Here is a 26,789-nt window from a genome sequence, read left to right as displayed (position 1 = left end):
AATATCAATTCAGGGTTCATATATATACACACCGCTTTAAGTTATTGTGAGACTTGAACTTGTTTAATACTCAAGTAGGAGAATTTAGTCTATCCCACTATGACTGAAATCAGAGACTGGAGCTCCCAGATGGATTTATTATGCATATGTATTTGTAAAGAAAGGTTATGCAATGGAGCTTACCAGTGGAAGGATGAATGTTGGTACAGCTTCCACATTAGACCCAATTCAGAGTGTTTAGCTAAGTCTTATTATATTTTGTGTGGATTTTAATATTTGTGTTAGTGACCAAGAATAAATATTTTTCTACATAAAGTTAATATCCTAAAGACTGCTATTTCTTCTTAGCCACAGAACTACCCAAACATACAAAATCAATCTTTAATGGTGTTTAAAAACTATCAAAAGACAGCTACAAAAGTATTAGCTTTATTTTCAATTAGTCATACATTCACTCAAATCACATTTTGGACTGATATGAAGTGTGTTCACACATGCATCATCTGATGTGGTCCCTCTTTACTGATAACAAACCTAAAAATGTACCTACAAAAGCAAAAACATGTACATTTGGCTTTATACGTACACAGCGTTTAAGATTCAAGATGAGTTCACAAATCAAGCCATTATTGTAAATGAAGAACACTTTTAAAGAAAGGTAGAAGACCACAACCCCTAAACCATTCTTTAAAAAATGAAGGTAGAAGATCACAACCCCTAAACCATTCTTTAAAAATGAAGGTAGAAGATCACAACCCCTAAACCATTTTTTTTTTTAATGAAGGTAGAAGATCACAACCCCTAAACCATATTTTTTTTTTTTATATGAAGGTAGAAGATCACAACCCCTAAACCATTTTTTTTTTTTAAATGGAGGTAGAAGACCACAACCCCTAACCACTAAGTCGTTTGCCTTTGCTTCACTGTCCCAATAAATAGAGGAGCGTATACTATAACTGAAATACACTTGTTCTACCATCTCAGTCTGGCTTGTCCAATCCAGGTCCCTTGATACAGAGTAACATCCTCTGCCACCATCTGCCCTTGAATTTACAGTATCTCGCTGAATCAATGAGTTACATGCTATTCATGTCCAGTCCCAGTGTGTGGTTGGAGGAGGTCTACGGCACTCTAGCCGACAGTGACATTGAAGCCACACTGAAACGTGTTCTTCTTTTGGTTGAGGAAAGCGCCCAAGGCCAAGGAGAGGGGCAGAGGCTGCAGCTTCTTCTCCAGAACAGCCCCCATCACCAAGTTACTGTCCACCGAACCTAAACACAGAGGGGGAGAGAGAGGAGTGGTCTGATCCAGGAAGTAAACCCCTGAGCGCCAAATGAACAGCAGTGACGGGGAGGGACAATGTCTCACCTTTGAAGAGCAGGTTGGCTTTAGCGAGATCCAGCTGGTAGCCAAACGATACTGCAGTCTCCCGTGTCTGCGTGCTGCCCTCAAACTCCACCCCCAGCTGCAGCTAAGATGGTAGAATGACAACAAGAGGGTCTCTCTTACAGACTCTTAGACACAAAAAGCGGACCTAGCACTACGCGGCTACACAATATCAACTATTTCAGTGGAAGAACACCTCTGGGTTATAAAAGGAGTGGTCAATCAGTCAGTACAGAGGTACTCCACTAAGCACTCGACTCATAGCAGAGGCATGGTTGTATAATTGGCCGAGTCCCGGCGCTGCCCTAGAGATAGTAGGCTGCTATAGGCCACTGGATACCATTTTGCACAGGGATTCATAGTAAAGTTAAATCATGGTTGTGGTCTAGACTGGGGATGAGGCAGAGCTGATGGGAAGGCCCTGTAGAGGTACCTGGTCGTTGGCTCTGTGGTAGTATGATGCATGGGCACCAGCTCCTCCTAATGTCAATGTGGCCACATAATTACTGCCTGAAAGAAAGACAAGAATACATCACTCTCAGTGACCAGACATGTAAACAACCTCCTGTCTCTAACGGGGTTGCCAGGTTGTAGTTTCACTTCAGGGTTTACCTGTGTATCGACCAATCAGGGAGGTGACTGCGCCCTCCTCCCCAGGCCTTCGGTGGTAGACCAGCTCTCCTCCCAACGCCAAGGCAGGACTGATGGACTGGAGGTAGTGAGCCACGATAATACCTGAGGATACATCTCAGTCAGTATCAACATGGGTAAAGCACAAGGTCAAAGGACTAAGGTTATTTCTCTTTATAGAAGCCTGTTATAACCTGAGATCTAAACAGGAGGTAAAAGGCAGGGAAATTTGCAATATTGAAGCGATAAAGCCTTCACTCACATTTACTTGTAGGAAAGACATGTTTAAACAATTGTCTAACATTAAGGTCTAGGATGAAAACAATCCTACCAGAGCCGATGAGGATGTCTGGGTTGCCCAGGGTAACAGCGGAGGTGAAGTTGCCCCCACGGTATTCCATGTCACACTGCCAGTTCACAAACTTGTGGTGCTGAGTCTTGTTAAAATGAAATAACAGCATTATTGGAAATCTTACACAGATTAGTAAGCAGCAAGTTTCATTTACAATCTACTCAAGACGTATTGTCACACTTCATGAAACTGTGTAACAGTGAATGCAAAAACAGACATGTTCTGACTGGAAGAGGCTCAGTGCGGTTTTCCACTCCAGGGGAGGCTTCACGAAATAATGACTGAGGGTGCGAATACGTTTGGAACTTATGTTTTACAGTACTAGTACGAATGATTCTGTTGTAATGAAAGTATACAGCGCCCCCTTGTGTTTGAGTCCAAAATATGACAAATTGTTTGTGTTGTTTATTTGCGGCATTCACTTTTGCTATATTCATGAAGGGTGCCAATACTTCTTGAGTTGACTGAAAATGAACTTAGTGAACCTAGCGTGGCCTTCCCCTCAATGACATACCTGGATGGCTATTTTGGAGCGCACAGTGCGGGTGAGCTGGTGGATAACCTGGGCGTTTAGACTGCCGCTGTTGTCCATGTCTCCCACCAAGACTGGGAATGACTGGTGGTTAAACACATACAACAATATTAACACAGCAGGGAATTACTAGCAGATAAAAACTGGTTATGATCATATAAACAAGTATTACGGCTAAACTGACAATGACAATCAAGGTCATGGCCAGGGTTTCTCCTGGCTCACAATTAGTCAAAGGTGGTACCCCAACCCCTGCTACCCCACGCTCTACTGGACACCCCTTTGATATACTTAATATAATATCGGGCCACTTGAAAAAGAAATCTATTATAGTGTTAAATCTGCTCTGTTGTCCATGTCCACTCAAACTAAAATGTCCTCCCTATTACACTAGCAACCAAAATACAAGCAATAAATCTATTCTTTACATATTAACATGTTACATATTTGATAATTTTTTGGGATTTAAGTGCATCCAGCCTATGGGTTCTCCTAGGCTGTTTAATAAGCCCCCAAACACATTCGCTCCAGAATGCTTCAAGCATACCATTCCCTTTTCATTATGTCTGAGCCACCCAACAGCCTTTTGCCATTGAGCATCAAAACTGTGTTTATTAGAAAATCGAGGAATCACAGAAAAAAACCAAAATCCCTCATCAAGCTTCATAAATAATCACATTAAATATTATCGTTTTTATACTATGTTCTTGTTAATTGGACTTGCATTCAAAATGCATCAGAGCTGTAGGCCTATATATTACAGCCTTGTTGCATTGTCTTTTCATCCACCATTGTCTCGACGCCAGATTTATGCCCCTCTCTCAGCTTCCTTCAACGGGAGGCTACTTGACTACGCTGCTTGCGCTCATCTAGCTTCTTCATGTTCATAGTTTGGTATTGTTCATGACTTAATTATGTTAATTGTATATTTTAACACTATGTTGCTGCATATAAAATGTTGTTGGGGACAGTAGCCTACATACCCTAATCTACTCATCTTATCAGCATTACGTTATTAAGTTAGTTACGTTTTATTGAAATATTTTGACATGCTTGGGTGTAAAACAAAACAAGGTTCCACTTGTTTTTCTGACGTTACTACTCTCTGCGACGTCAGGAATGGTAAGGTCCTGTATGCAAGGTTGCCAGATCATTGACAGTAAACCATGAAATCAGTGTAAACGCTTTATCTTCTACACAACCTTATCTGTAAATGGTCCCATCCAAGCCCATTATAAAGAGCCCAATTGTTGGGGAAACCTACCCATCTGGTAACACTACCAACATGAAACAAGTTTCCTCCTACAGTCAAATTTTCTGCAGTATACTGCTGGTAGGGTATTAAGCGTATTTGAGCGCAAAATTATGTTTTACCATGCCAACACACAGAGGCAGAGCTTTGGGAAGGCGGCTTGCTTTTGATTTGTATATGCAGGAAAATCCCCAATGACTACAAAACGTTTCAGTTCCCTATGAAATCACACATAAACATGGCGTGACGTGATACCTTGATAAGGACAGCTTCGTCATAGCCTCTAGAGTGTGCAGCTTTCGCTTTTCTTTTCCAATGATTCTATTCCGGTAACCATCACAACTGCTGTGTCATGAAACGCCGCTGTATGGTAAAGTGGCTGAGTGGTGTTATCAGACAAGACAAGTGGCATTTCACCTCTGCAGGTCCCGTCTGTTGAGTCCCCACATACGTCGCACCGAAACGGTAGCCAGAATCAGCCATGGAGCTGAGAGTGATGGTATGGCTGACCTGTAGAGAGAGCAGACAGTTAACAGAGTGGCGTTCCCATCCATCTGAGGCAGCACAATCACCACCTTGAGGGTCAGAGATATACTCATATTTATAAACCGAGTCGAGGAGTAACAGATTACAAGTAATCCATTATATGTAACAGATTACAAAAAAAACAGTAACTGTAATTCGTTACGTTATCAAGAAAAATATTGTAATCGGATTACAAATATTTTTGAAACATTTTTGATTACTGTTGGATTACTTCAATTGAAAAAGAATAGGTCTGTGAAATAATTATGACATGTTGTATGTTTGAGTTTATTATTTTATGTTATAAAAACTTTGTTATTTGAACCAAAAAATTAATTGTGCACCTCAGTTGTGTGTGATCATCATGAGCGCAAAGGTGGACGCACATCACCAGTTTAGAGACGGAGGAAGCACTAGTTTAAATCTCTCTGGTTTTGGTTGGTTGGATGGCTGGTAAAAACAGAGTATATCTTCGATAATATTTGCAGAGTCATAAAATGTTATTTAGTTATCTACTCGACACATAATTCTCAGAACAATGATAGACAATAGGCCTACCTGGTGTGATATCTTTTACCATTTTCAATGTTTATTTGTCTAATGCACCGAACAACACAGCCAGGATGAGTTGCACCGAATAACTTTTACAGGAATTGTTTAATAGATTAGGCAACTATTTGTTGGATACCTGTAACATGGCGCTGCCTTCAAGATAAAACATTATATGGAATTTACCATGACATTTGAGGAGAAAAAGGTGTGTTGGGAAGCATTCTGTCAAATTATGATTATTTGCATTTGACGCGGCCACATCAACTCCATCCATACAGGTAGGCCATGTGATTCTGCTTGCTTTGCATCTCTGAAAATTGTGTTAATTGGTTATCATTGGTTGATCAAAAAGTTGTTACAAATTACAAATGTGGACAGGTAACTTGTAACTGTAACGGATTACATTTAAAAAGTAACCTACCCAACCCTGTTTATAAAGTGGGTGCTTCAGGTCCAAACAGCTGATGGGTTGACAGCCGTAGTATAGGTAAGAATTAAGGTACAAGGGGGTGTGGTATGTGGCCAATATACAACAGCTGAGAAGTGTTCTTAGGCACTCAATAAGAGTAGTAGAAATGTAAGTGATGTCATACCCTTGGTATATGGTCTGTTAAAAACAGGTTGGTTTGAATCCTGAATGCTGATTGCCATGGTATATGAGACTGCATTATAGTTATGACATCACATCCCTTTTTACTACTCCAATTGTGTTGGTAAGCAGTATATAGGAACAAAAATGCATCTTGGGGTCTGTGATATATTACCAATATACCACAGCTAAGTGTTGTGTCCATGTATTCCGTGATTCCTAAGAAACAACTCTTTAATACTATATTGTGTTAAATGTTATGTAGCGTTTTTATAAACAGAAACATGTACTTCCCAGATACATATAGTATAGCATACATAATAGCTAAAACAAGATGTAGACCATAAAACGTTAGCTATAACTAACAGTATGTGGCTGCATCTAGAACATTTTCCACCAGCTCCCCAAACTGACCTGGAAGTGATTGCTAAGGCCCTTGTTCACCACCAGTCGCACTCCTTCCATCTGCATGGGGAACACTTCTGAAATAAGAATAATAAGATGTATTTAATACATTTATTTTTTATCATTCAATGTACAGAAAAAAAAAAAGTTTAAAGCAATACAACATCTCCCAAAAAGTGGTTAGAAATACGTTTTTATAGTTAACCCATTCGGCATTGTATTCCACCCTGAAACAACAATGTCTATAATAAAAAGTTTATAGGGTCATCAAACTATTTAATGATTAAAGAAGTTAGAAACTCTGGCAATCAACCCCTAGATTTATAAAGCCCAAACACAGAAAGATACCTCTAACCAGTATGCGGTTGCTCCTACAAAAATGAACCAGAACTACAAGCCAGGACAGTGGCATACAAACTGGGTAAGCTAGCCACACTTAATCTCCACATTATACCAGCTAAACAATAAATAGAATGGACAGCCAATAAAGTAGGTTTACACACAATTGCATTAAACATTGCGGCTAACAGAAACTCCGGTAACATGTTCAATACTAATTATCCAGAGAAGTATGGTAACAGTCCGCTGTTTAGGCAACATGTTCAATACTCATTATCCAGAGAAGTGTGGTAGCAGTCCGTTGTTTAGGCAACGTCCTTACCTTTGCACTTGCGGTGACACTCCTCATAGGTGCCAGGGTTGGAAGGGGGGCTCGCCGATTCACCTGCTGCCTGTCCGGGAGAAGTGGGGGGAGGGACTGGAGAGACAGGAGGCATGGAGAACCCTGGGGGGACTGACAACAAACCAGTACCACCCAGGACACCACCACCTCCTGGAGACGGGGTGGGAGGGGGGGGTGTGGCAGCCAACACACTGCCCATGCTGAAGACAAGAACATTTAGAGACGGGGTGAGAGACTTTGGGAGGCACACAAAAAACTGTACAATTCCTTTTTATTTTAGTAACAACAAGGTAGTAGTCCACTACTGTAGCTGTACATGAAAGAAGTCACTGTCACAAGATCAAGAGTAAACTGCACACACTGCATATTATAAGATGCCTTGCTAGCCACGGCTAGCTAGATTCTCTACTGCAACACCTGCCGTGATTTACTGCGAGTAATTGGGTGAACCACCTTGTTTGCTAACGTTAGCTAGCTGAATTTGCCTTGAAGCGCTCTCTTCCAACTGCACATCATAAGACACAAGTAAATATATAACATAACCATCGGCTGGCGGTTTTGTAATAGTTTTGTTTGTTTACAGCGGTCTATTTAATGACACTACACATCTAACGCGGTACTCACGTTGACCTGTGTACACAGACCGATCCAGACAAACGGCAATGAGTGAGTACTTCCGGGTTGTGGATTTTTTAGTACTGCTTTTTAGTACTGCTTCCTGAAAAAGCAGTGACGCGCAACCAATCGTATACTTGGTGGATTTGAAAATTAGAACGGTTCCCCATCGTTCAGGGAATACAGTTTAATTTGTCTAACTGAATTAAATTCTCTGGCCACTCCTTTCAGCAACGTGTAAACTGGCTGTTTTGGGGGATAACCAGTGCTTTGCAGCTTGCAGTGTAGCCTCTGTTCGTCTGATCTTCGATTTAAATCGTTTGTGAATGGTAGTGGCAGACATCCAAAAGTACCCCCTGATGTTTATTTCCATTACGATGAACATTGCACGGCCATCCCAAATAGAGCTCGTTTTCGAATGTTGTGGTCACCATTGATTCCCCCTGCTCTGTCACACCTGATTCAAACAATCAGCTCATTATCAAGTCCTTCATGATCTACATCAGGTATGTTAAGGCAGGGAGAGATCTAAATCATTCAAGGCTGGAGGGCATCCAAGAGCAGGGTTGAGAAACACTGGTCTAGAATCAAGACTACTATATGCAAAGCTGTCATCAAGGTACAGGGCTACTTATAGGAAACTACAAAATTAAATGTACAGGTGCATCTCAAAAAATTTGAATATTGTGGAAAATTTCTTTTTTCTGTAATTCAAATAAGAAAAACGTGACACCATATTCTAGATTCATTACACAAAGTGAAACAGTTCAATACTTTTTTTGTTAATTTCTTGATGATTACAGCTTACGGCTCATGGAAATCTAGTATCTCAAAATATAGAATAACAAATTTACAATACAGAAATGTCTACCTGAGATTAGCTCTAATCAGCTAATTAACTCCCTGAACCTTTAATCTCTCAGGTCTCGTTCATTACACACAACCACAATCATATGGAAGACTGCTGACTTGACAGTTGTCCAGAAGACACTCATTGACACCCTCCACGAGATGGGTAAGCCACAGAAGGTCATTGCTGAAAGGGCTGGCTGTTTGCAGAGTACTGTATCAAAGCATATTCATGGAAAGTTGACTGGAAGGGAAAAGTGTGGTAGCACCCTTGAGAGGATTGTCAAGCAAAGCAGAGTCAAGAACTTGGGGAAGCTTCACAAGGAGTGGACTGAGGCTGGAGTCAGTGCATCAAGAGCCACCACGCGCAGACGTGTCCTGGAAATGGCCTACAAGTGTCACATTCCTAGTATCAAGCCACTCCTGAACCAGAGACAATGTCAGAAGTGTCTTACCTGGGCGAAGGAGAAAAATAACAGGATTGTTGCTCAGTGTTCCAAAGTCATCTCTTCAAATGAAAGTACATTTTGCATTTCATTTGAATCCAGAGTTGTTTGAAGTCCAGTGTGAAGTTTCCACAGTCAGTGACGATTTGGGGTGCCATGTCATCTGCTGGTATAGGTCCACTCTGTTTTATCAAGTCCAGAGTCATTGCAGCCGTCCAACAGGAGATTTTAGAGCACTTCTTGCTTCCATCTGCTGACAAGCTTTATGGAGATGCTGATTGCCTTTTCCAGCAGGACTTGGCACCTGCCCACAGTGCCAAAATAACTAGTAAATGTTTTGCTGCCCATGGTATTACTGTGCTTGACTGGCCAGCCAACTCACCTGACCTGAACCCTATAGAGCATCTACGGATTATTGTCAAGAGGAAAACGACATACACCAGACCCAACAACACAGATGAGCTGTAGGTCACTATTAAAGCAACCTGTGCTTCCATAACACCTCAGCAGTGCCATAGGCTGATTGCCTCCATGCCACACTGTATTGATGCAGTAATTAGTGCAAAAGGAGACTGGACCAAGTATTGAGTGCATAAATTAACATACTTAGGAAACATTTGCATGTGTTTTGAGTAAATTAGCTGATTAGAGCTCTTCTTAGGTCGACATTTCGGTATTATAATTTTTTTTTTCTAATATTTTGAGAACATTTTTGATTTCCATGAGCTGTATACGGTGGCCCTGAAGTGCAAAACACAACAACAAATATGAAAACACAACGCCAAATAGGAAAACACAATGCCAAATAGGAAAACACAACGCCAAATAGGAAAACACAACGCCAAATAGGAAAACACAACGCCAAATAGGAAAACACAACGCCAAATAAGAAAACACAACGCCAAATAAGAAAACACAACGCCAAATAGGAAAACACAACGCCAAATTGGAAAACACAACGCCAAATAGGAAAACACAACGACATTAACTTCTAACGGAAAAGGTAGGGCCTATCTAGCAGAGGACGGAACGGAACCTCCTGATTGGACAGAAGGACCGCCTGTCTTTTAACAGGAAGGAGGGGTGAAAAACACGGAAAAGCGCCTATTTTCAAAACACGAGTACTCCCGAAGGTACTTTCGCTATTATAATGAATTATTTTGATGCAGGGCATACATACGACGTGGTAGTTGATATGTTGTCAACCAATCACAACATCAGGATGATTATACGCACGGGTTGTACAGAAGGAACAACTATTCACAACTGGATGAGGTGAGACGTGCCATCCTTACAGAGCTGCATGGAGCAGGGCAACTATTCCGCTATCGGACTATGTGGCAAGTACAGCAAAAACACAAGCTACGTATTAAACGACACACAGTGATGAGACTGCTGAAGCAACTAAATCCACAAGGAACGGATGCGAGAACAAGCCGGAGGTTTGTGAGGCGTACATATCACTCCATGGGTCCAAACTACATTTGGCATGTAGATGGATACGATAAGCTGAAACCCTTTGGCTTGACCCTCTCAGGATGTATAATTTAGTTGTTAGATGATAAAGATACTAAAACAATGTTGACTTTTCCTTTTCAGAAAAAGCGACTGCTGTGTCCCTAGAGGATGTCCTGCTGTTTGCTACAGGGCTCGCATCACTTCCACCTGCTGGAATAACACCACTACCATGCATCGAGTTCTTACCAAATTCGCCATTCCCTATGTCAAACACCTGTGCAAATGCCCTAAAGCTCCTTTTCCTTGAGACCTACAGTGTCTTTTAGACAAACATGGAGTTTTGCTTACAGAATTCTCCAGGCTTTGGGTGCATTTAATGCTGTGCCAAGTCTGGATTTTGCCCAGTCTTAAATCTGTAGTTTATAAAGCATAAGAGTGCATGCTCAGTTCAAAGTATTTTAATGTGTATTATTTCTGTTCATTACTTTGTTCAATGAAAAATCACAGAATTTTTTTTAAGTACAGGTCACATTACAAGTAACAGTAAAATTGTACTCAGCTAAAATGTATGTAGTTTCACATTTGAAACAGTGTATAACATGTTGTGCTTGCAAACAAGCTTGTTAACAATACCTCTTGAAAAGAACCACGTTTCTTTGGTTGTTCAGACCTACAATTGACACACAGTTAACTCGATGGTGAATCCGAAAATAAACAAATATAGTTTGGGAGTTACATTTGAGTTTAATGTATGTCTCCACTCTGATATGACACTGCATATACTGAACTCCACTTGCCAAACATGATACTCAAACAGCTAAGCCACATTTGAGAATGTTTTCCTTTAACATCTGGCCTTTAAGAGTGGGCTGCAGTAGACCATATTTATAGGCCAGCTATTTCTTTCAAGGTGACATAAAGTTCTGAGGCTGACTCCCAATTATGTGGCTGCTGTAATCCATTTCGCTCAACAGTCTGTTGAAGATAATCCTGGATGTCTGGATCACTGCATGAATGAAGAGTTTGCCTTGACTCTGGAAACGTATCCAGTCCTTTGAACCAAACCTGCATAGTGACACAATAATTTACCATAAAGGGAAAACATGACTTAAAATCCAAATGTATTTCCAATAATATGTGTGGTGCAATTTATGCTTTAATACACATTACATATTTTTGTGAGAATGGATATAGTCAAGTCTTGTCAGTTGATATATGAGGTAAGAGATAGAGTTCGTCTGTAGTTCCCCCAGGACATGATGCATGTCTGGAGAGTCTAATCCTGTGCTTATTCCAGAGGTCTGTGCTCTCATCCAGGTCTTTTTGCAGAACATTATTGAAGCAGAATCTCAATAAGTCCTTAAGTTCATGGCTGCCATTAAAGTGTCCAGAGTCTCTCAGGTCTCCAAACAGGTCCATCCAAAATTGAGCCCTAGGAATACAATTGAAAGTTAGGCTACTTATTTTACACAAGAGCACAAGATAACTATTGAATAACTATATAAAGTAAAGTAGGCTACAACAAAACACATTAATGTTGCTGCTGCCAATATCAGCAAAATAAATCTGATAGTGTGAATGCATAGGTGGAAAGGCACTGCATGACCCCTCAATAATGCATGAGTGGATATGACTGCAGCAGAGGGCAGCACCTGTCAATTAGGCTACCTGAGATCTCAGAAACACAAGGAGAGTGAGCGCTGTCAGACAAAATGATTAACACATAACAGGAAGATATTTTTATGCAGTCTGTTGTGCTATAAAGTGATTTCAGTCCACGGGCACAACCTATTAAAGCTACATCGTCCAGTTTTATGTGGCCAGCTGCTTTTATCAGGATGATAATATGCAAATATACATAACTATATGTCCGTGGTAACAGCAAATACATATTGGACCTTTTTGAAAGGTCTATTTGAAACTTTATTGTTACCTAATTCAATCGAATTAGCAGTTTATAGCGTGATCAGGCATGACATTAACGTGATTACCATCTACTATTTTATATTCATTTGGGAAAGATTAGAGCCCACCCAGACTGTTTTACCTGCTGCAATACTTTTTTATTTGACTGAAATCAGTTTTTGGCAGATGAACACTTTTTGCTGTAACACAATTACACTTATAAGCGGCCGCAGTCTGTATGCTCGTGTCTGAGGGTACACTGTATTGCAGCCATGGTGCCATTTTCAGTCCCATGGTCTGTAGTGTTCTCGCATCCGTTCCTTGTGGATTTAGTTGCTTCAGCAGTCTCATCACTGTGTGTCGTTTAATACGTAGCTTGTGTTTTTGCTGTACTTGCCACATAGTCCGATAGCGGAATAGTTGCCCTGGTCCATGCAGCTCTGTAAGGATGGCACGTCTCACCTCATCCAGTTGTGAATAGTTGTTCCTTCTGTACAACCCATGCGTATAATCATCCTGATGTTGTGATTGGTTGACAACATATCAACTACCACGTCGTATGTATGCCCTGCATCAAAATAATTCATTATAATAGCGAAAGTACCTTCGGGAGTACTCATGTTTTGAAAATAGGCGCTTTTCCGTGTTTTTCACCCCTCCTTCCTGTTAAAAGACAGGCGGTCCTTCTGTCCAATCAGGAGGTTCCGTTCCGTCCTCTGCTAGATAGGCCCTACCTTTTCCGTTAGAAGTTAATGTCGTTGTGTTTTCCTATTTGGCGTTGTGTTTTCCAATTTGGCGTTGTGTTTTCCTATTTGGCGTTGTGTTTTCTTATTTGGCGTTGTGTTTTCCTATTTGGCGTTGTGTTTTCCTATTTGCCGTTGTGTTTTCCTATTTGGCGTTGTGTTTTCCTATTTGGCGTTGTGTTTCATGATTTGTTGAAGTGTTTTCGTATTTGTTGTTGTGTTTTGCACTTCAGGGCCACCGTAGCTGTAAGCTGTAATCATCAAAATTTAAACAAAAAAGGCTTAAAATATTTTGCTTTATGTGTAATGAATCTAGAATATATGAAGACGTCACGTTTTGATTTGAATTATGGAGAAAAACTTTTCCACAATATTCATTTTTGTTTTAGATGCACCTGAATTTTGATCTGCTTTACACTTTTGGTTACTATATGACACCTTGTGTTATTTCATAGTTTTGATGTCTTTACTATTACTCTACTCGAAAACCAGTCAGTATCTGGTGTGACCACCATTTGCCTCTCGCAGTGACACATCTCCTTTGCATAGAGTTGATCTGGTTGTTGTGGCCTGTGGAATGTTGGTCCCCTCCTCTTCAATGGCTGTGTGAAGTTGCTGGATATTGGCAGGACCTGGAACACGCTGTCGTATACACCGATCCAGAGCATCCCAAACATGCTCAATGGGTGACATGTCCGGTCAGTATGCTGGCCATGCAAGAACTGGGATGTTTTCTGCTTTCAGGAATTGTGTACAGATCCTTGCAACATGGGGCCGTGCATTATCATGCTGCAACATGAGGTGATGGTCTTGGATGAATGGCACAACAATGGGCCTCAGGATCTCGTCACAGTATCTCTGTGCATTCAAAATGCCATCAATAAAATGCACCTGTGTTCGTTGTTCATAACACACGCCTGCCCATACCATGACCCCACCACCACGGGCCACTCGATCCACAATGTTGACATCAGCAAACCGCTCACCCACACAACGCCATACACTCGGTCTGCCATCTGCACTGTACAGTGAAAACCGGGATTCATCCATGAAGAGAACACCTCTCCAAAGTGCCAGATCCCATCGAATGTGAGCATTTCCCCACACAAGTCGGTTACGAAACCGCAAACTGATTGTTGCAGCAGCTGTCCGGGTGGCTGTTCTCAGATGACCTTGGAGGTGAAGATGCTGGATGTGGAGGTCCTGGGCTGGTGTGGTTACACGTGGTCTCTGGTTGTGAGGCCAGTTGGATGTACTGCAAAATTCTCTGAAATGCCTTTGGAGATGGCTTATGGCAGAGAAATGAACATTCAATTCATGGGCAACAGCTCTGGTGGACATTCCTGCAGTCAGCATTCCAATTGCACGCTCCCTCAAAACTTTTGACATCTGTGGCATTGTGCTGTGTGATGGAACTGCACATTTTAGAGTGGCCAGCGTAAGGCACACCTGTGCAATAATCATGCCATCTAATCAGCATCTTGATATGCCACACCTGTGAGGTGATGGATTATCTTGGCAAAGGAGAAGTGCTCACTAACACAGATTTGTGAACAATATTTGAGAGAAATAGGCCTTTTGTTTACACAAAGTCTAAGATCTTTGAGTTCAGCTCATGATAAATGGGGGCAAAAAAAAGTGTTGCGTTTATAATTTTGTTCAGTGTATATGTAAAACAAATGAACCAAAACACAGGAATGGAGAATCAGCAGGACTTTATTTTATTCCTTGATAGGCACTGGCATTGACACAACTGGCATAAAAGAAACATTGGCTTAGCCATTTTCCTACCACTTCACAAGTTCTGTAACTTCCCACTACGAACACGACCAATACAACAAGTGCATTACTCAAACCAAATTAGGGAAATAAAATGCCAAATCAACATGTTTATCATGGTCTTATCTAGGCACAAGCGTGGCCCGGGTAAATACTCCTTCACTTTCCAATTTTAGTGTTGTTCCAAAGCGATCACTTGCTGTTGTGCACTGCTGGTGTGTGAGATTTACTAATTCATATATTAGAAAACACTCTGAAATCACACAACCCATTTCACTGTTCAATACCCATAGAATAATTGACAATGAAATAATTGAGTCACTAAACTCCAGAGCTGCAGGGGGAAACAAACCGTGATCAGTACTGGAGGAGCTTTAAAAAGGGGTTTAAACACAAGTTTCCCCATTCTGCTTATGCTGGTGCTAGACTAAATACTGAAGCCAGCCATCTGCTACATTTCTGAAGTGTTCAAGCTTGTAGCATCTGTTAGGATGGTCGCTATATTTAATCAATATTTTATCTTTCACAAGTAGAACTCTCTACTCTCGCCAAGGAGACTAATTCTACTATCTTCCTACTATCTTCACAAACCCATTGTTTTTCAGACTAGGGAACAGCTATAAGAGTAAAATATGTTGTACCCCTATTCCCAAGACTGTTACAAATCACTTCCAGTGTTAAAGATTAGGGTCCCTTTGTGTAAAACATTTCCCGTTCTGTTCTGACTCTAGAAAACTACGGTAGATATAGTCACATTCTCATCCTGAAATCCAGAAAATGCAGTCTCACCTAATCCACCTGCATTTAAAGGACTTCAGGGAAGAAGAGATGGAACGTACACTGACTGCAAAGTAACCTTTTCAGGAAAGCTGCTAAGTTAACAAAGCTTTCAATCTTGCTTTGGTCATCGTAAACAAATATCTGAAGTTAGATTAAGGCACTTGAGTGTTCGAGTGGAAGGTGGTGAGAAACAGCAGAGCCAAAGGATGAACAAGATGGCTAGCTTCAGCATATCTAATGTGTTAAGAATGAGTATTAAATGTTAAGTAAGTCGGTGTACCTTAATGAAATGCTTGCCTGTTGATTCAGGCTCTTCATATCAGGTTCTACAGCCATCCTCTCCTTATTTTAGGGATTGTTTTAATGAGCTGCAAATACCGCAGCCCTATCAGAAGCTGTAGAAGTAACCTGAAGCGAATCAACACTCATCTGTGAGTCTGCAACCAAAATATATAATTCAAGTGCCTTTTATGTATGACTGTCAGTCAAATTTGCAGGTAATTCAAATCAAGTACTAAAATGTATTGATATTTGTACTTTATTATAGGCTATACAGCACCATGACAGCTTTACCCAAGACAGCTGTAGAGATGGTCGTTTATTTTATTTATGACTCCATATCCTCCTAACATGTTCTGGTTTGGATTACTTGAGTCATCTGCTCAGAGGTAAGTCAGGAGAAAATGAACCTGACAATGTGAGGGGAATGGTCAAATAAGAGAATATAAGAAGCCACCAGTGGCATACAGCTACAAGACCTCCGACTTTGAAAATGAATGACAGGTGGCAGGTGGTGTGCATGTCATGACGTTTGAAAACATGTTGTAAACTGTGCCAAAGCCAACAGACCACTGTTGTAACAATGACCAAAAAATGAAAACTGATAAACACATCCTGTAGAAAAAGAAATATTCAGCGAGAAGCTCGAAGCTGTCTGTGTGCAGCAGGGGGTAGGGTGACTAATGCCAGACACCATCTGTTCTCCTGGGGGGAGGAAAGATATGTAAGAAAATGTCAGACCAGAAAAGGTGAGAGACGTCCAGAAGACAGGGCTGCAATACTAGGGATGACACTGTGTCCATGTTGTGATCCATCCTCACCATTTATGCTGCACTAAGCTCACAGTGCTTGCCGCTCATCTCCTTGTCTTCAGCGTCTGGATCAGCAGAGTGGAACTCTGCCACGTACAGGCTCTTGTCAATGCTGCCGGGGATGGGCTTGATGTCGGTCACAAGCTGGTCCTCGATTGACTTCAGGTTGAAGCGGTCCTCAGAGGTTATCAGGTTTATGGCCAGACCCAGGTGACCAAACCGCCCTGGAGAAGGAGAGGAGTTATACCTTGAGTAGAAGTCCCACGTTTTCAAGTGGGAGTCCGTGTCACAACAGAGTCCCAGGTCTCTTTCTGAAAATTTTTCTCATTACTTACAAAGATATCTAGAATCCAGTGTTGAAAGTAGAGCCAGACTGATCAATTGGATATTAGCCTTTAGTAGTATTTACAGAACATCTGTAGAAAATCAGATGTGATGCTTCATTTGACAATGTGATATAAATGCAGAGAATAGTTTCACCTGATCTGCCAATGCGATGTAGGTATGTCTCAGCGTTCTTGGGGAAATCAAAATTGATGACCACGTTCACAGCTTGGATATCAATTCCTCTGGTGAACAGATCTAATAAAGGAGGTTATAAATCAAAATTAAACAGTTTGTGGCCTAATTAACAATTAGCTAAGCAATCATTCTATTTCCAAACACATTACCTGTGCAGACCAAGTTCCTGCAGAGTCCATTTCTGAAATCATGGAAAACACGGTTCCTGTACTCCTGTTTGAAGAAAAAAAACAAGACTACATTGAGATGAACTATACACTATTTAATGACAAGACCTTCTATGCTGTCTAACTGTAAAATGTACAGAGGCGGGTTAGGTGGTCTGGGCTGACCTGCATCATCTTGGCATGGATGTAGAAGCAGGAGTAGCCTAGCTGGGTGATCTTCTTGGCCAGTAGCTCCACCCTCTGGGTGGAGTTACAGAAGATGATGGACTGATTAATCTGGAGCTGTTGCAGAATTAAAAACAAAAACACCTATTAACTAACAGTGATTATAAATGAACAATTTGAAGCATGAACTGAATAGACAGCCAGAGTAAAGGAAAAACAGCTCTCTGTTCCTGCAGTATTCCGTTTTGCACCCCAAAATCCCATTTGACGATTCACAGAAAAAGGGTCTTGTTTCGCCAGCTATCTGTTTTTGAGTTTATGACAATGTCAGACAAGGATTATGTTAGTGTAGAAACTGTTTGTGCCAACAGGAAGGAACGATAGTGTTAGACCCCCCAGTACAGCCCCTGCAGCCGAGCAAGAACTTTCTCTTGGTCACTGGAAAGAAATGCAGTCTTTGGAGGGGAATGATAGGCAGGAAAAACAGAAGACTCTAGTCACCAGCAGTTCCATAACCCGCAGTATTAGACTAAAAGAATGAGTCGTGATCATACACTGTTTACTAGGGGCAGAGCCTCTGACGTAGCCACAAATCTGGGGTTGGTGCTAGCGAAGTCTAAAACCGGCAAGTATAGAGAGTATAGAGATATTGTTACTCACGTTGGCACCAACAACGTTAGTATGAAACAGTGAGATTACGAAGCAGAACATAGCATCAGCGTGTAAATTCATCAGCGACACAAAAATGTGTCGGCATCGAGTTATTGTCTCGGGGGCCCCTCCCAGCTAGGGGTAGTGACGAGAAAAAAAGACAAAGGAGACCCCGGACTGTTGAGCAGCTGAAATCTATATCAAGCAAGGATGGGAATATATTACACTTTCAAACTACACCAGTTGGTCTCCTCAGTTCCCAAACACTTAGTGTTGTTAAAAGGAGAGGTGATGCAACACTGGTAAACATGCCCCGGTTCCAACTTTTTTGAAACATGCTGCTGGCATCAAATTCAAAATGGGCATGCATTTTTCCATATCATAACAACACTATTTCCAATGATTATTTTCCATGATACAGTGCAAAATCCTTGCAGCAAACTTACCTGGCTTGAAAACATCAAAGAATATTTGACAACTTAAAATGTTGACACAGCCACACATCATACAGTTCATACAGGTGGTCAGACTCTCCCTCATTCTCATGGATTGCTATTGACATTTTCACAATACAGGAAGTATTTTCCTCAAAAAAAAAAAAATTACAGTCGACGTTCATAACACAGAAGACCGATTATTCTCAAAACCTCTAACCGGCCTGGCTGATACAACTATCAAACTCGTCAACCTCTAATACAACCCATCAACCCTCTAATCAATCAAATGTGTTTATAAAGCCCTTTTTACATCAGCAGTTGTCACAAAGTGCTTTTACAAAACACCCAGCCTGTAACGCCAAAGAGCAAACAACAACAGAATTTCAGTGGCTGGGAAAAACCCAAGGCCTATTGCAACTAGTCAGCCTCTAATGCCGCCCGCCGACCCCTAATGCCGCCCGCCGACCCCTAATGCCGCCCGCCGACCCCTAATGCCGCCCGCCGACCCCTAATGCCGCCCGCCGACCCCTAAAACAATGCATATCCTTGGTTAAAGATATTGGCGTGATGACACGGCCCCACTAGCCTAATAACAAATGTATATGTTGACCATTTCATCATCACAAACACTTTGGATTTAGGATTACCTCTAAACAACAGGAAATTGCATGTGATCACCCCCTCAAACCTTTTCACATTTTGTCAACTCAGAATTCCATGCATTGGAGTTATGATTTGAATATTGTGGGCATTGTGTGCATTGGTGTGACCCCATCTGATTATTTACCACCAAAAAAAAAAACAGCCAGCTTAATCAAAATCATAGATATATAAATAAGAAAATAATCTTATTTTTTTAAGAAAAAACATCAAAAACCTAAGAATAATTTCGGTTAACTGCCTTGCTCAGGGACACAACGAAAAATGTATCACCTTGCTAAAAAAACAGCCAGAGGAAAACAAGAAAATCTAGAACCATAACCAGAATTTCTGGAAAACCAAGGGAATTTATTTTAATAAATCCCCAGCACATTGTAACCTGACACCCAAGTCAAAACCTAAATCCATGAATGACTGGATGCTTTGGCTGCGTATATAACTAACCAGTTAAACATATGCCACAGACCAAAAGCTAAACTGCTTTGCTCACTGAGCAAAAATGTAGTGAGTACCTTTGGGAACTAAACACATAAAATGGCTACTTCAAAACTACTTATAAGGCAACGTGGCTCCATGAACTACATATGGAATGCTTACTCTGGAGAAGAGTGTGTTGAGACAGTGGACTTTCTGCCTCTCAGTGACGTAGGCGTAATACTGGGTGATGCCTTTCAGAGTCAGTTCGTCCATCAGGTTGATCTCATAGGGCTTCGAAAGGTGCTTCGCCTTAAAGGTACAGGGAAAAAACAGAAGGGCTTTCTAAAAGTTCAGTCAACATTTGGAACTCTTGCAGTGGACCACCCTCATTTGACTGGGAATACATAAGTGATCTCCCACTCTGTATCCACAAGGTCAGTTTTCTCACCATGAATTTCTGCACACTGATGGGGAAGGTGGCAGAGTAAAGCAGAATCTGACGACCCTTGGCCAGGAAACTGATGATGTCTTCGATGAGGACCACAAAGTCCTGAGAAAGCAGCTTGTCAGCCTGGACAGAGAGACACATGGGTTGAAAACCAGACGAGTCAGAGAGTCATTTATATACACTGTCAGGCATCACTTTTCACAGACAATATTTAAACAGAAAAACCCTATACAAGCAGTAAAGCAGGGGGCTTGGATTCAAACCCAGCCCCTTAAACTGGAGATGTGTGGCAGGCTGCTGTGTCAGGAAGGCATCTGTTCACTGAAAGTAAACAGTTAGAATTTCTAGATTTTAGCAAGAGCAGCAATTGAGGGCTGCCATGTAATCAATGGAACCTACAAACAAATAATCTGTTATAATTCCGTTTGAGAATCAAGCTTATTGCCCGGACAATAAGAAGAATCCAAAGAGATTGTGCACACGCCTCTGTTGACAAAAAACGTGTGTTTTTGCCAAGGCCTTAAGATGTAATTAATTAATTTCGATGTCAGGCTATTGAATAGCTGCTGTAGTTGTGTTCAAAGCTTTAGGGGATAAATGGTGGACTAGTGTTTCATGGCATGAATGTCGTGAATGCCAAGCTCTAATGTAAAAACTAGTGCTATCAAACATGATCAATTCATTTTATCATGAAATGTTTTAATGGAGACATGTGAAAAATGTTTTGCTTAGCTTAGGCTAGCAAAAATATTAAATAATTTAAACATGCAAGGTTAACAGGTGAATTTGCGATAACCCAGCATCTTGGGGCCAGTTGGAGAAGCGGGTCAAAGGAACCTTGCAGACTGTTCTAGCATATGGGTGTTATTGTTACTAACGCACGATTAGGTAGCATTCAGACAAGTGGCTTGTAAACAAACTGTTTGTTCATAAGGCACTACTAAAAGGCCTAAATTATACAGAAATAAACACAATAGCCTATTGGCTACTGTCGGAAACAATAACTTAATGTGGGTAGTGTTTACAGAAATTGCCTGACAGAAGCTGCACATAATTTCTGGTCATGAGTCCGGACAAAAGATTTGAATGAACAGAGAGACTAGTCAGGAATGACAGAAAGATTAACAGAGCTCAATACGGAAAAGTCCATGAAGAAAACTTGACCCAGAGAGCACAGGACCTCAGAGTGGAGCAAAGATTCAACTTTCAGCATATCATCAAACCGAAACAAACAGCCACGATAACGAAGGAGTAGCTTTGGGTCAAGTCTGAATTTCCTAGAGTGGCCCAAGCAAAGCCCAGACCCCAACTTCATTGAACATCTGTGAAACAACTGGAAGATCACAGTTTACCGACGCTTCTCATCCTATATCAGAGAACTTGAGAGGATTTGCAAGTAACAATGCAAGAAACCAAATTCTTAATGATTACCGGTAACATTCAATAATGAACAATATTTTTATTTATAAGACTAAATTACCAACATCCAGTTTACATCTCTGCATTTGGAGAGTTGGCAACTGTACCGGGAAAGACCTCAAGCAATTTCACTTAGCTACAGATAATCCAATTCATCACCAGCGGTACTAAAAAGTATGAGATCATCTGCTTCTGGACACATAGAGTTATAGTTATTCTCTCTCACAATATTCCTTTAAAATTACCAACAGGCAGCGCTCACCTCATCCATCACCATCATCTGGACTTTATCAACTTTGGCCACACCCTTTTTTATCAGGTCCAAGATCCTGCCTGGTGTGGCTATCACCACATGCACTAGGATGAGGATGGAGAAAAGAGGAAGAAAAAAAAGAAACAGAAAAGGTGTAAATTAATGAAAAGTTGCATTGTGTGCTGTTGCAAAACACAAGCAAGTCTCTTACTTGATAGTCACCCTGGGCTGTAAAGATCAGAAACAAACTTTAATGTCAGTCAACCAAGCAACTAAAATCCATGACATCAAGAGGCCTAGGCTCCAATCATTAACACACTGGTCAGGCCAATGGGATGCCTATACCCGTTGTACCGCCTGCCCCTGTAGCTGAGTGTCCGTATTAGTTACCAGTTTCGTCCAGACGCATGATGTCATCCCTCAGGTTGGTGCCTCCTGTGGTGGCCATGACCTTGACCCCACCCAGATGTTTGCTCAACTGGATGCTAATCTGGCTGACCTGAAGGGCCAACTCCCGTGTAGGAACCATCACCAGGGCTGCAGGGATGAGACAAAGGGAAAATATACACACAACCATCAGGACAAAATAACTTGAAACTGGGCAAACCCAAATAACAAGTGATGCGCTCAGTCACCGGCTTAATGTAATTTCCCATGAGTGATATGCTGTTGCCTAATGGTGGTAGAAACATTTGAACCTGAATTATCAGTGAAAAATAAAATTTCAAATATTTAAGTATTGATGTAGGAAATAGGGTGGAAGATCTCTCTTTCACTGCTCAGGAGTCCAGGTTAGCTGTTTTTGGGTTGGCTGTGGATGCACACGGTTTGCAAATGGCATCATCGTCTATCATCACCAGCTTCTTTTGGGGTCAATATCATTTTTTTGTTGAGTTTATCGCCTCTAACTTTCAGGGCCCGTCTGTGGCACACCCCAGCGTGGGAAAAATGTCATTAGGCAAAAATGGGAGGTAGGGCAATACTATCCACAGACTGAATGTGTGGTGTTTGTGCAAAAAACAGGCTAATTATTAAAGTAGAAAATACTAAAGTGATTACTTCCCCATAGAATTGGCCAAATAATATTCAATATTTAGCTAAAACGTAGATCTCATGGAAAAACAGTTCCCAGAATGATTTGAATAAGCCATTGTGATGGTGGAACGGTGGAGTATTTTTTTGTTTTGTATATGGTGCAGTTCTAACCCTGTATGTGGTCCTTCTTCAGGTCAATCCTCTCCAGGAGAGGAATGAGGTAAGCTCCACTTTTCCCAGTGCCATTCTTAGCCCGAGCCAGAATATCTCTGCCAGACAGAGCAATGGGGATGCTTTCCTCCTGAAGAAAAACAGAAACAAAAGTGGTAAAACAGCTCCACACACATATGTGACAACAAAACAATGACACAGAAGTTCCAAAAATAGTAATGAGGAGCAGGTGGAAGTTACCTGAATTGGAGAGGGTTTCTCCCAGCCCATCTCAAAAATCCCCATCAGTAGCTCCCGCTTCAAGCAGTAGTCCTCAAACTCATTCCCCTTGGTCGATGTCACATCCTTGGGATCGAAGATAGTCAAAGTTAATCCCATTTTTGATTGGTGGACATACATGCATTTTAATATCTTTGATTTACTGAGGTTAATGTGAATGTGACGATGACTTACTGAAGTTCTAACTCTGCAGTCTTTAGCTGGAAGCTGCAAGCTCTTCTTCCAATCATCACCAAACTTGATGCCGCCACTACCCTGGGGAATGCTACCTCCCTTCTGAGAGGCCTGTGGTTGTGGGGCAGTTGCCAGAGGTCCTGACATAAGTCCAACAGGCTTGGGTGGTCCTCTGAGCTGCCCATTGGTCTTGTTTAGTCCCATAATTGACATTGGATTCTCTGTTTTTGCAGTAGCCATGGCTAAATGAGTTTCTCTCTTTCTCAAATATGTTCCAATTTCTTCACTCAGTATAAATCAAAAATGTCTTCACTCAGTATAAATCTTTCAAAATGTTGTTTGGTTGAATTCAGTTTTTTTTTTTTGTTGCTTGTTTTGTTTTTTACATTGAAACTAATGCCCTTGAGTGGAAATGTTCCAAAACCTGAATACCCTGAAAAATTGTATTTAGGACTTAATTACAACCTTTTTACGTACAGACCACTTGAAAAGAAGAGCCTGGCGTACAAAAATTATATATTTACAAGACAACTCTCCCCAAAAAAGGAGGAATTAGCATTTATATTAATAAATGAATCATATATCCACTCCAAAAGGTACAAACCTGTGATTCAGAATTTGTCAGTTTCAACTTCTGAAGGTAAATGATCTTTTCCCTTGGTGAAACCTTTTTATTTATCCTTTAATCAATGTTCAACCTGTAACTTTCTTATATTGTTTTTGCATGTTCAGAAATCTTTTAAGCGGCTTTCCTGAACTGAAGTGGTTGTATGTTTTTTAGCATTTTACATCCAAACAAGTCTGCAAGTATATAGTCCTCTGATTCATGTGAGCTATTCATGTGTATGTGTCTCAGAAATGTGGAGTATTTTCAACAGTATGTGTTTGGAAGCTCAGAATTGACTCCAAAAATAATGGCATAGTAACACTGAGAAAAAAGTTGTTCAAACTCTTTATGCTGATAATTTGGACAGTCCAAATGTGTTTTGCTGTTCTCCTTTTATAGTCCTTTTCTTCCTTCTCAGTGGTAGAGCTGGATCTGTCAGTCACATTCCCATTGAACTCAAATCCGACTTGCCTGTCTAAAAGAAACAGAATGTGAACAGAAACCCCACAAGAACAAATAACTAGAGTATATGCCAACAATGACTAATACAAAAAAAAAGAAAATACCAAATCCCCACGTCTTAAAAAATACGTCTGTGTTTCGCAAGGAAGTTCTACAGTAATGAAATACGTTTTAATGTAACAAATCCATGGCCAGTCCAACACGGTTACTCAGTGTTGTCAAAAACGGCCACAGACTGGAGAAACTTCCCAGCTACCTAACGTGTTTTGGACTTGACGTGTAAACCAGGCTAGCATGGCAAGCTGTTAGGATAATCTCTTAAATTTTTTTAACTAGCTAGCTTGTAGCTAGCAAGTAACGTTGATAACGCATTAACGTTACTGTGCACTCCTCACAAGTCAAATAACTACCGTACTGTTGTGACACTTTGGCCAATCCAAATTAGTAGCTTGCATGTTAACCGGACAATTAACACTATTTATCAGTAAAAAACGTCAGGTAACCAATGTGAATAGCTAAATAGCTAGTTAGCTTTTTTGAACAAAACTGATTTTCGACCGTTTTAAATTCAACTCAACAAGTTACGGGTCACTGTACATTTGATATTTAATCACACAGTACTATACAATACACCTAGCAGCACATAACTTTTAGGATTACTGTATAAACTAACGTTAGCTATTTTGTTAGCCAACTAGCAAGCTAGCCAACTACTGGAACGTTAACCTAGCTGAAAGTTACATGAAATGCTGGCGAGCTTTAGAACACTACTAACGTGCGAGGTAACATTGTTAACCTAACTTCCAGCTAAATTGATGGTTTGACGCTTTCGAATAACAAATGTTGCTGTACCTTAATGTTCATCAGTCACCGTATCTCAATTGTATTAAAGCAATGTACCCAAGCATTACGCTACAGTGCTCATTGTTTTTCTTGAAATCCACCACAGTAGTCCGATTACCGTTCAGCGAGCAGCAGAATATTATACTGGCAGCACAACAACTCATTTTTCAAAATAAAACCTACAATTCAACTGCATTGCAAGGTCTCCAATTCTTAATGAGGATAGTGAATTGTAGTCAAAGGCATTTTAAGTATTTTAAGCAAATGCAAAAAAGTTATAAACACCCACACACACATTAATATATATATATATATATTAAACAAATATTGAAACATACATTAAACATACAATGTACAGACCAGTTTGTTAACTATATTGCCTTATAACAAAAAACGACAATGTGAATAGAAATATGGCCTAGGGTGTGTAGGATCCATAAATACTGTAATTTCATGGGGAAATACAAATGGTATAACTAGCAGTACAATTTAACCCACCCACTCTATTGGCTCAAATGCAATACACTTTAAGGCAAAGTGGGGTATTCAAATTGCCATAAGCAAGCAGGCAAGTTTATTTATATAGTACAGTACACATAGTATACATAGAGAAATTCAATGTGCTTTACAAAGAAAAAAATAAAATACAAAATACAATAGGATAAAAACAGTACATAAAACAAATGGCATTCAAAAAATACTCACTATGGTGTGTATAATCCATGACTACCTCTGGACCTCATTGCTGCTGTCTCTGCATCTCGGGTCCACATGCTACCTTAATACATCACTCCTTCATTTGCCTCGTTTGTACATCTTGAATGCCATTTTGAAATTGACATTAGTACCCGAACAACTATTATCCCAGTTGTAACATACACTATAATGCTTTTATTTTTAAGGTTTCCTCATTACCATACTATAGTGACGTCAGCGTTAATGCTGCTGGCAGAATACTAGTACTAGTCTCGAATTTGGAAATGATTTGAACATGTTGCAAAATGGAAAGAATGATAAAGCAAGACGAACCCTAAATGTTTCTGAAGGCTTGAGTATTTTTTTTTAAATGTGTATACCCCAGTATGTACGACGTTTTTTTCCCCAAACCATATTGATATGGGGGTTCCTGAATATTAAGTTACGCTCACTGAATATTAAGTTACGCCCATTGATGTTCGCCATTGGTCAGTTAAAATGGGGGTTCCTGAATATTAAGTTACGCACACTGTTGTTCGCCATTCGTCAGCTTGGGGACATCCTGGACATCCACGGTTCGACGCTAGGTGTCATGTATGGATCATAAAGAATATACAACATAAACTATTGTACTTATATTTTTCAGTTTGCTTACAGAACTTTCAATCAAGACATGAAAAACAGATACAAAAATGTGATCTTATTAAAGAAAGCTTAGAGCAAGCAGTGTAGTAAACTCTGTTTTCAGTTTCTCCTTCTCAACAACATAAAAATAACAATTATTGTGTGGCCTGGGTACTGGGCAGCTTCTG

At 40.6% G+C, this 26,789-nt stretch overlaps 2 protein-coding genes and 2 long non-coding RNA genes across 7 annotated transcripts; 1 reads left to right on the top strand and 3 right to left on the bottom strand.

Moving 5' to 3' along the window:
* Window positions 1-407: 407 nt before the first annotated feature.
* LOC105024284 (translocase of outer mitochondrial membrane 40 homolog (yeast)) lies at window positions 408-8,180 on the bottom strand. Of its 2 annotated transcripts, none has more exons than XM_010894133.5 (10): window positions 7,530-8,180; window positions 6,885-7,105; window positions 6,233-6,300; window positions 4,570-4,662; window positions 2,883-2,984; window positions 2,348-2,453; window positions 1,999-2,121; window positions 1,820-1,896; window positions 1,369-1,471; window positions 408-1,271 (listed from the first exon to the last, which is right to left on the bottom strand). In XM_010894133.5, exons 2-10 carry the CDS (start codon window positions 7,102-7,104, stop codon window positions 1,132-1,134), a joined length of 1,032 nt encoding a protein of 343 aa, XP_010892435.1. In that variant the 5' UTR covers window position 7,105; window positions 7,530-8,180; the 3' UTR covers window positions 408-1,131. The 2 variants fall into 2 exon arrangements, with proteins under 2 accessions (XP_010892435.1, XP_010892438.1); XM_010894136.4 differs by lacking the exon at window positions 7,530-8,180 and adding an exon at window positions 7,359-7,523.
* Window positions 8,181-9,789: 1,609 nt separating this feature from the next.
* LOC117593457 lies at window positions 9,790-11,008 on the top strand. The gene is made up of 2 exons (XR_004574872.1): window positions 9,790-10,257; window positions 10,415-11,008. It is a non-coding gene; the product is annotated as an uncharacterized LOC117593457 (long non-coding RNA).
* Window positions 11,009-11,084: 76 nt separating this feature from the next.
* Window positions 11,085-12,955, bottom strand: LOC117593458. The gene is made up of 3 exons (XR_004574873.1): window positions 12,321-12,955; window positions 11,444-11,705; window positions 11,085-11,338 (listed from the first exon to the last, which is right to left on the bottom strand). It is a non-coding gene; the product is annotated as an uncharacterized LOC117593458 (long non-coding RNA).
* Window positions 12,956-14,619: 1,664 nt separating this feature from the next.
* ddx61 (DEAD (Asp-Glu-Ala-Asp) box helicase 61) lies at window positions 14,620-25,405 on the bottom strand. Of its 3 annotated transcripts, XM_010894137.3 has the most exons (14): window positions 25,291-25,405; window positions 23,974-24,451; window positions 23,370-23,802; window positions 23,157-23,261; window positions 22,917-23,046; window positions 22,101-22,247; window positions 21,720-21,814; window positions 20,039-20,161; window positions 19,771-19,899; window positions 17,426-17,542; window positions 17,243-17,306; window positions 17,052-17,153; window positions 16,581-16,795; window positions 14,620-16,464 (listed from the first exon to the last, which is right to left on the bottom strand). In XM_010894137.3, exons 3-13 carry the CDS (start codon window positions 23,607-23,609, stop codon window positions 16,584-16,586), a joined length of 1,464 nt encoding a protein of 487 aa, XP_010892439.1. In that variant the 5' UTR covers window positions 23,610-23,802; window positions 23,974-24,451; window positions 25,291-25,405; the 3' UTR covers window positions 14,620-16,464; window positions 16,581-16,583. The 3 variants fall into 3 exon arrangements, with proteins under 3 accessions (XP_010892439.1, XP_019896998.1, XP_019897000.1); XM_020041439.2 differs by having other exon boundaries at window positions 23,370-24,451; XM_020041441.2 differs by having other exon boundaries at window positions 23,370-24,447.
* Between the last annotated feature and the right edge of the window lie 1,384 nt (window positions 25,406-26,789).

This window comes from Esox lucius, chromosome 20 (genome assembly GCF_011004845.1).
Source record: "Esox lucius isolate fEsoLuc1 chromosome 20, fEsoLuc1.pri, whole genome shotgun sequence".
Taxonomy (NCBI): domain Eukaryota; kingdom Metazoa; phylum Chordata; class Actinopteri; order Esociformes; family Esocidae; genus Esox; species Esox lucius.
Note: the sequence above shows the minus strand (reverse complement) of the source record. Positions and strands in the feature narration are given on the sequence as shown.

Excerpts from the sequence above, each read along its gene's own strand:
- LOC105024284 (XM_010894133.5), bottom strand. The coding sequence starts at position 7,104 with ATGGGCAGTGTGTTGGCTGCCACACCCCCCCCTCCCACCCCGTCTCCA. Across the intron at positions 2,985-4,569 it reads AACAGACGGGACCTGCAGAG|TCATTCCCAGTCTTGGTGGG; the intron begins GTGAAATGCCAC and ends TTTAACCACCAG. Across the intron at positions 1,897-1,998 it reads CCTGATTGGTCGATACACAG|GCAGTAATTATGTGGCCACA; the intron begins GTAAACCCTGAA and ends TCTTTCTTTCAG.
- ddx61 (XM_020041439.2), bottom strand. The coding sequence starts at position 23,609 with ATGGCTACTGCAAAAACAGAGAATCCAATGTCAATTATGGGACTAAAC. Across the intron at positions 19,900-20,038 it reads TCAGTGTGCAGAAATTCATG|GCGAAGCACCTTTCGAAGCC; the intron begins GTGAGAAAACTG and ends TGTACCTTTAAG. Across the intron at positions 16,796-17,051 it reads ACATCGCATTGGCAGATCAG|GGCGGTTTGGTCACCTGGGT; the intron begins GTGAAACTATTC and ends CTCCTTCTCCAG.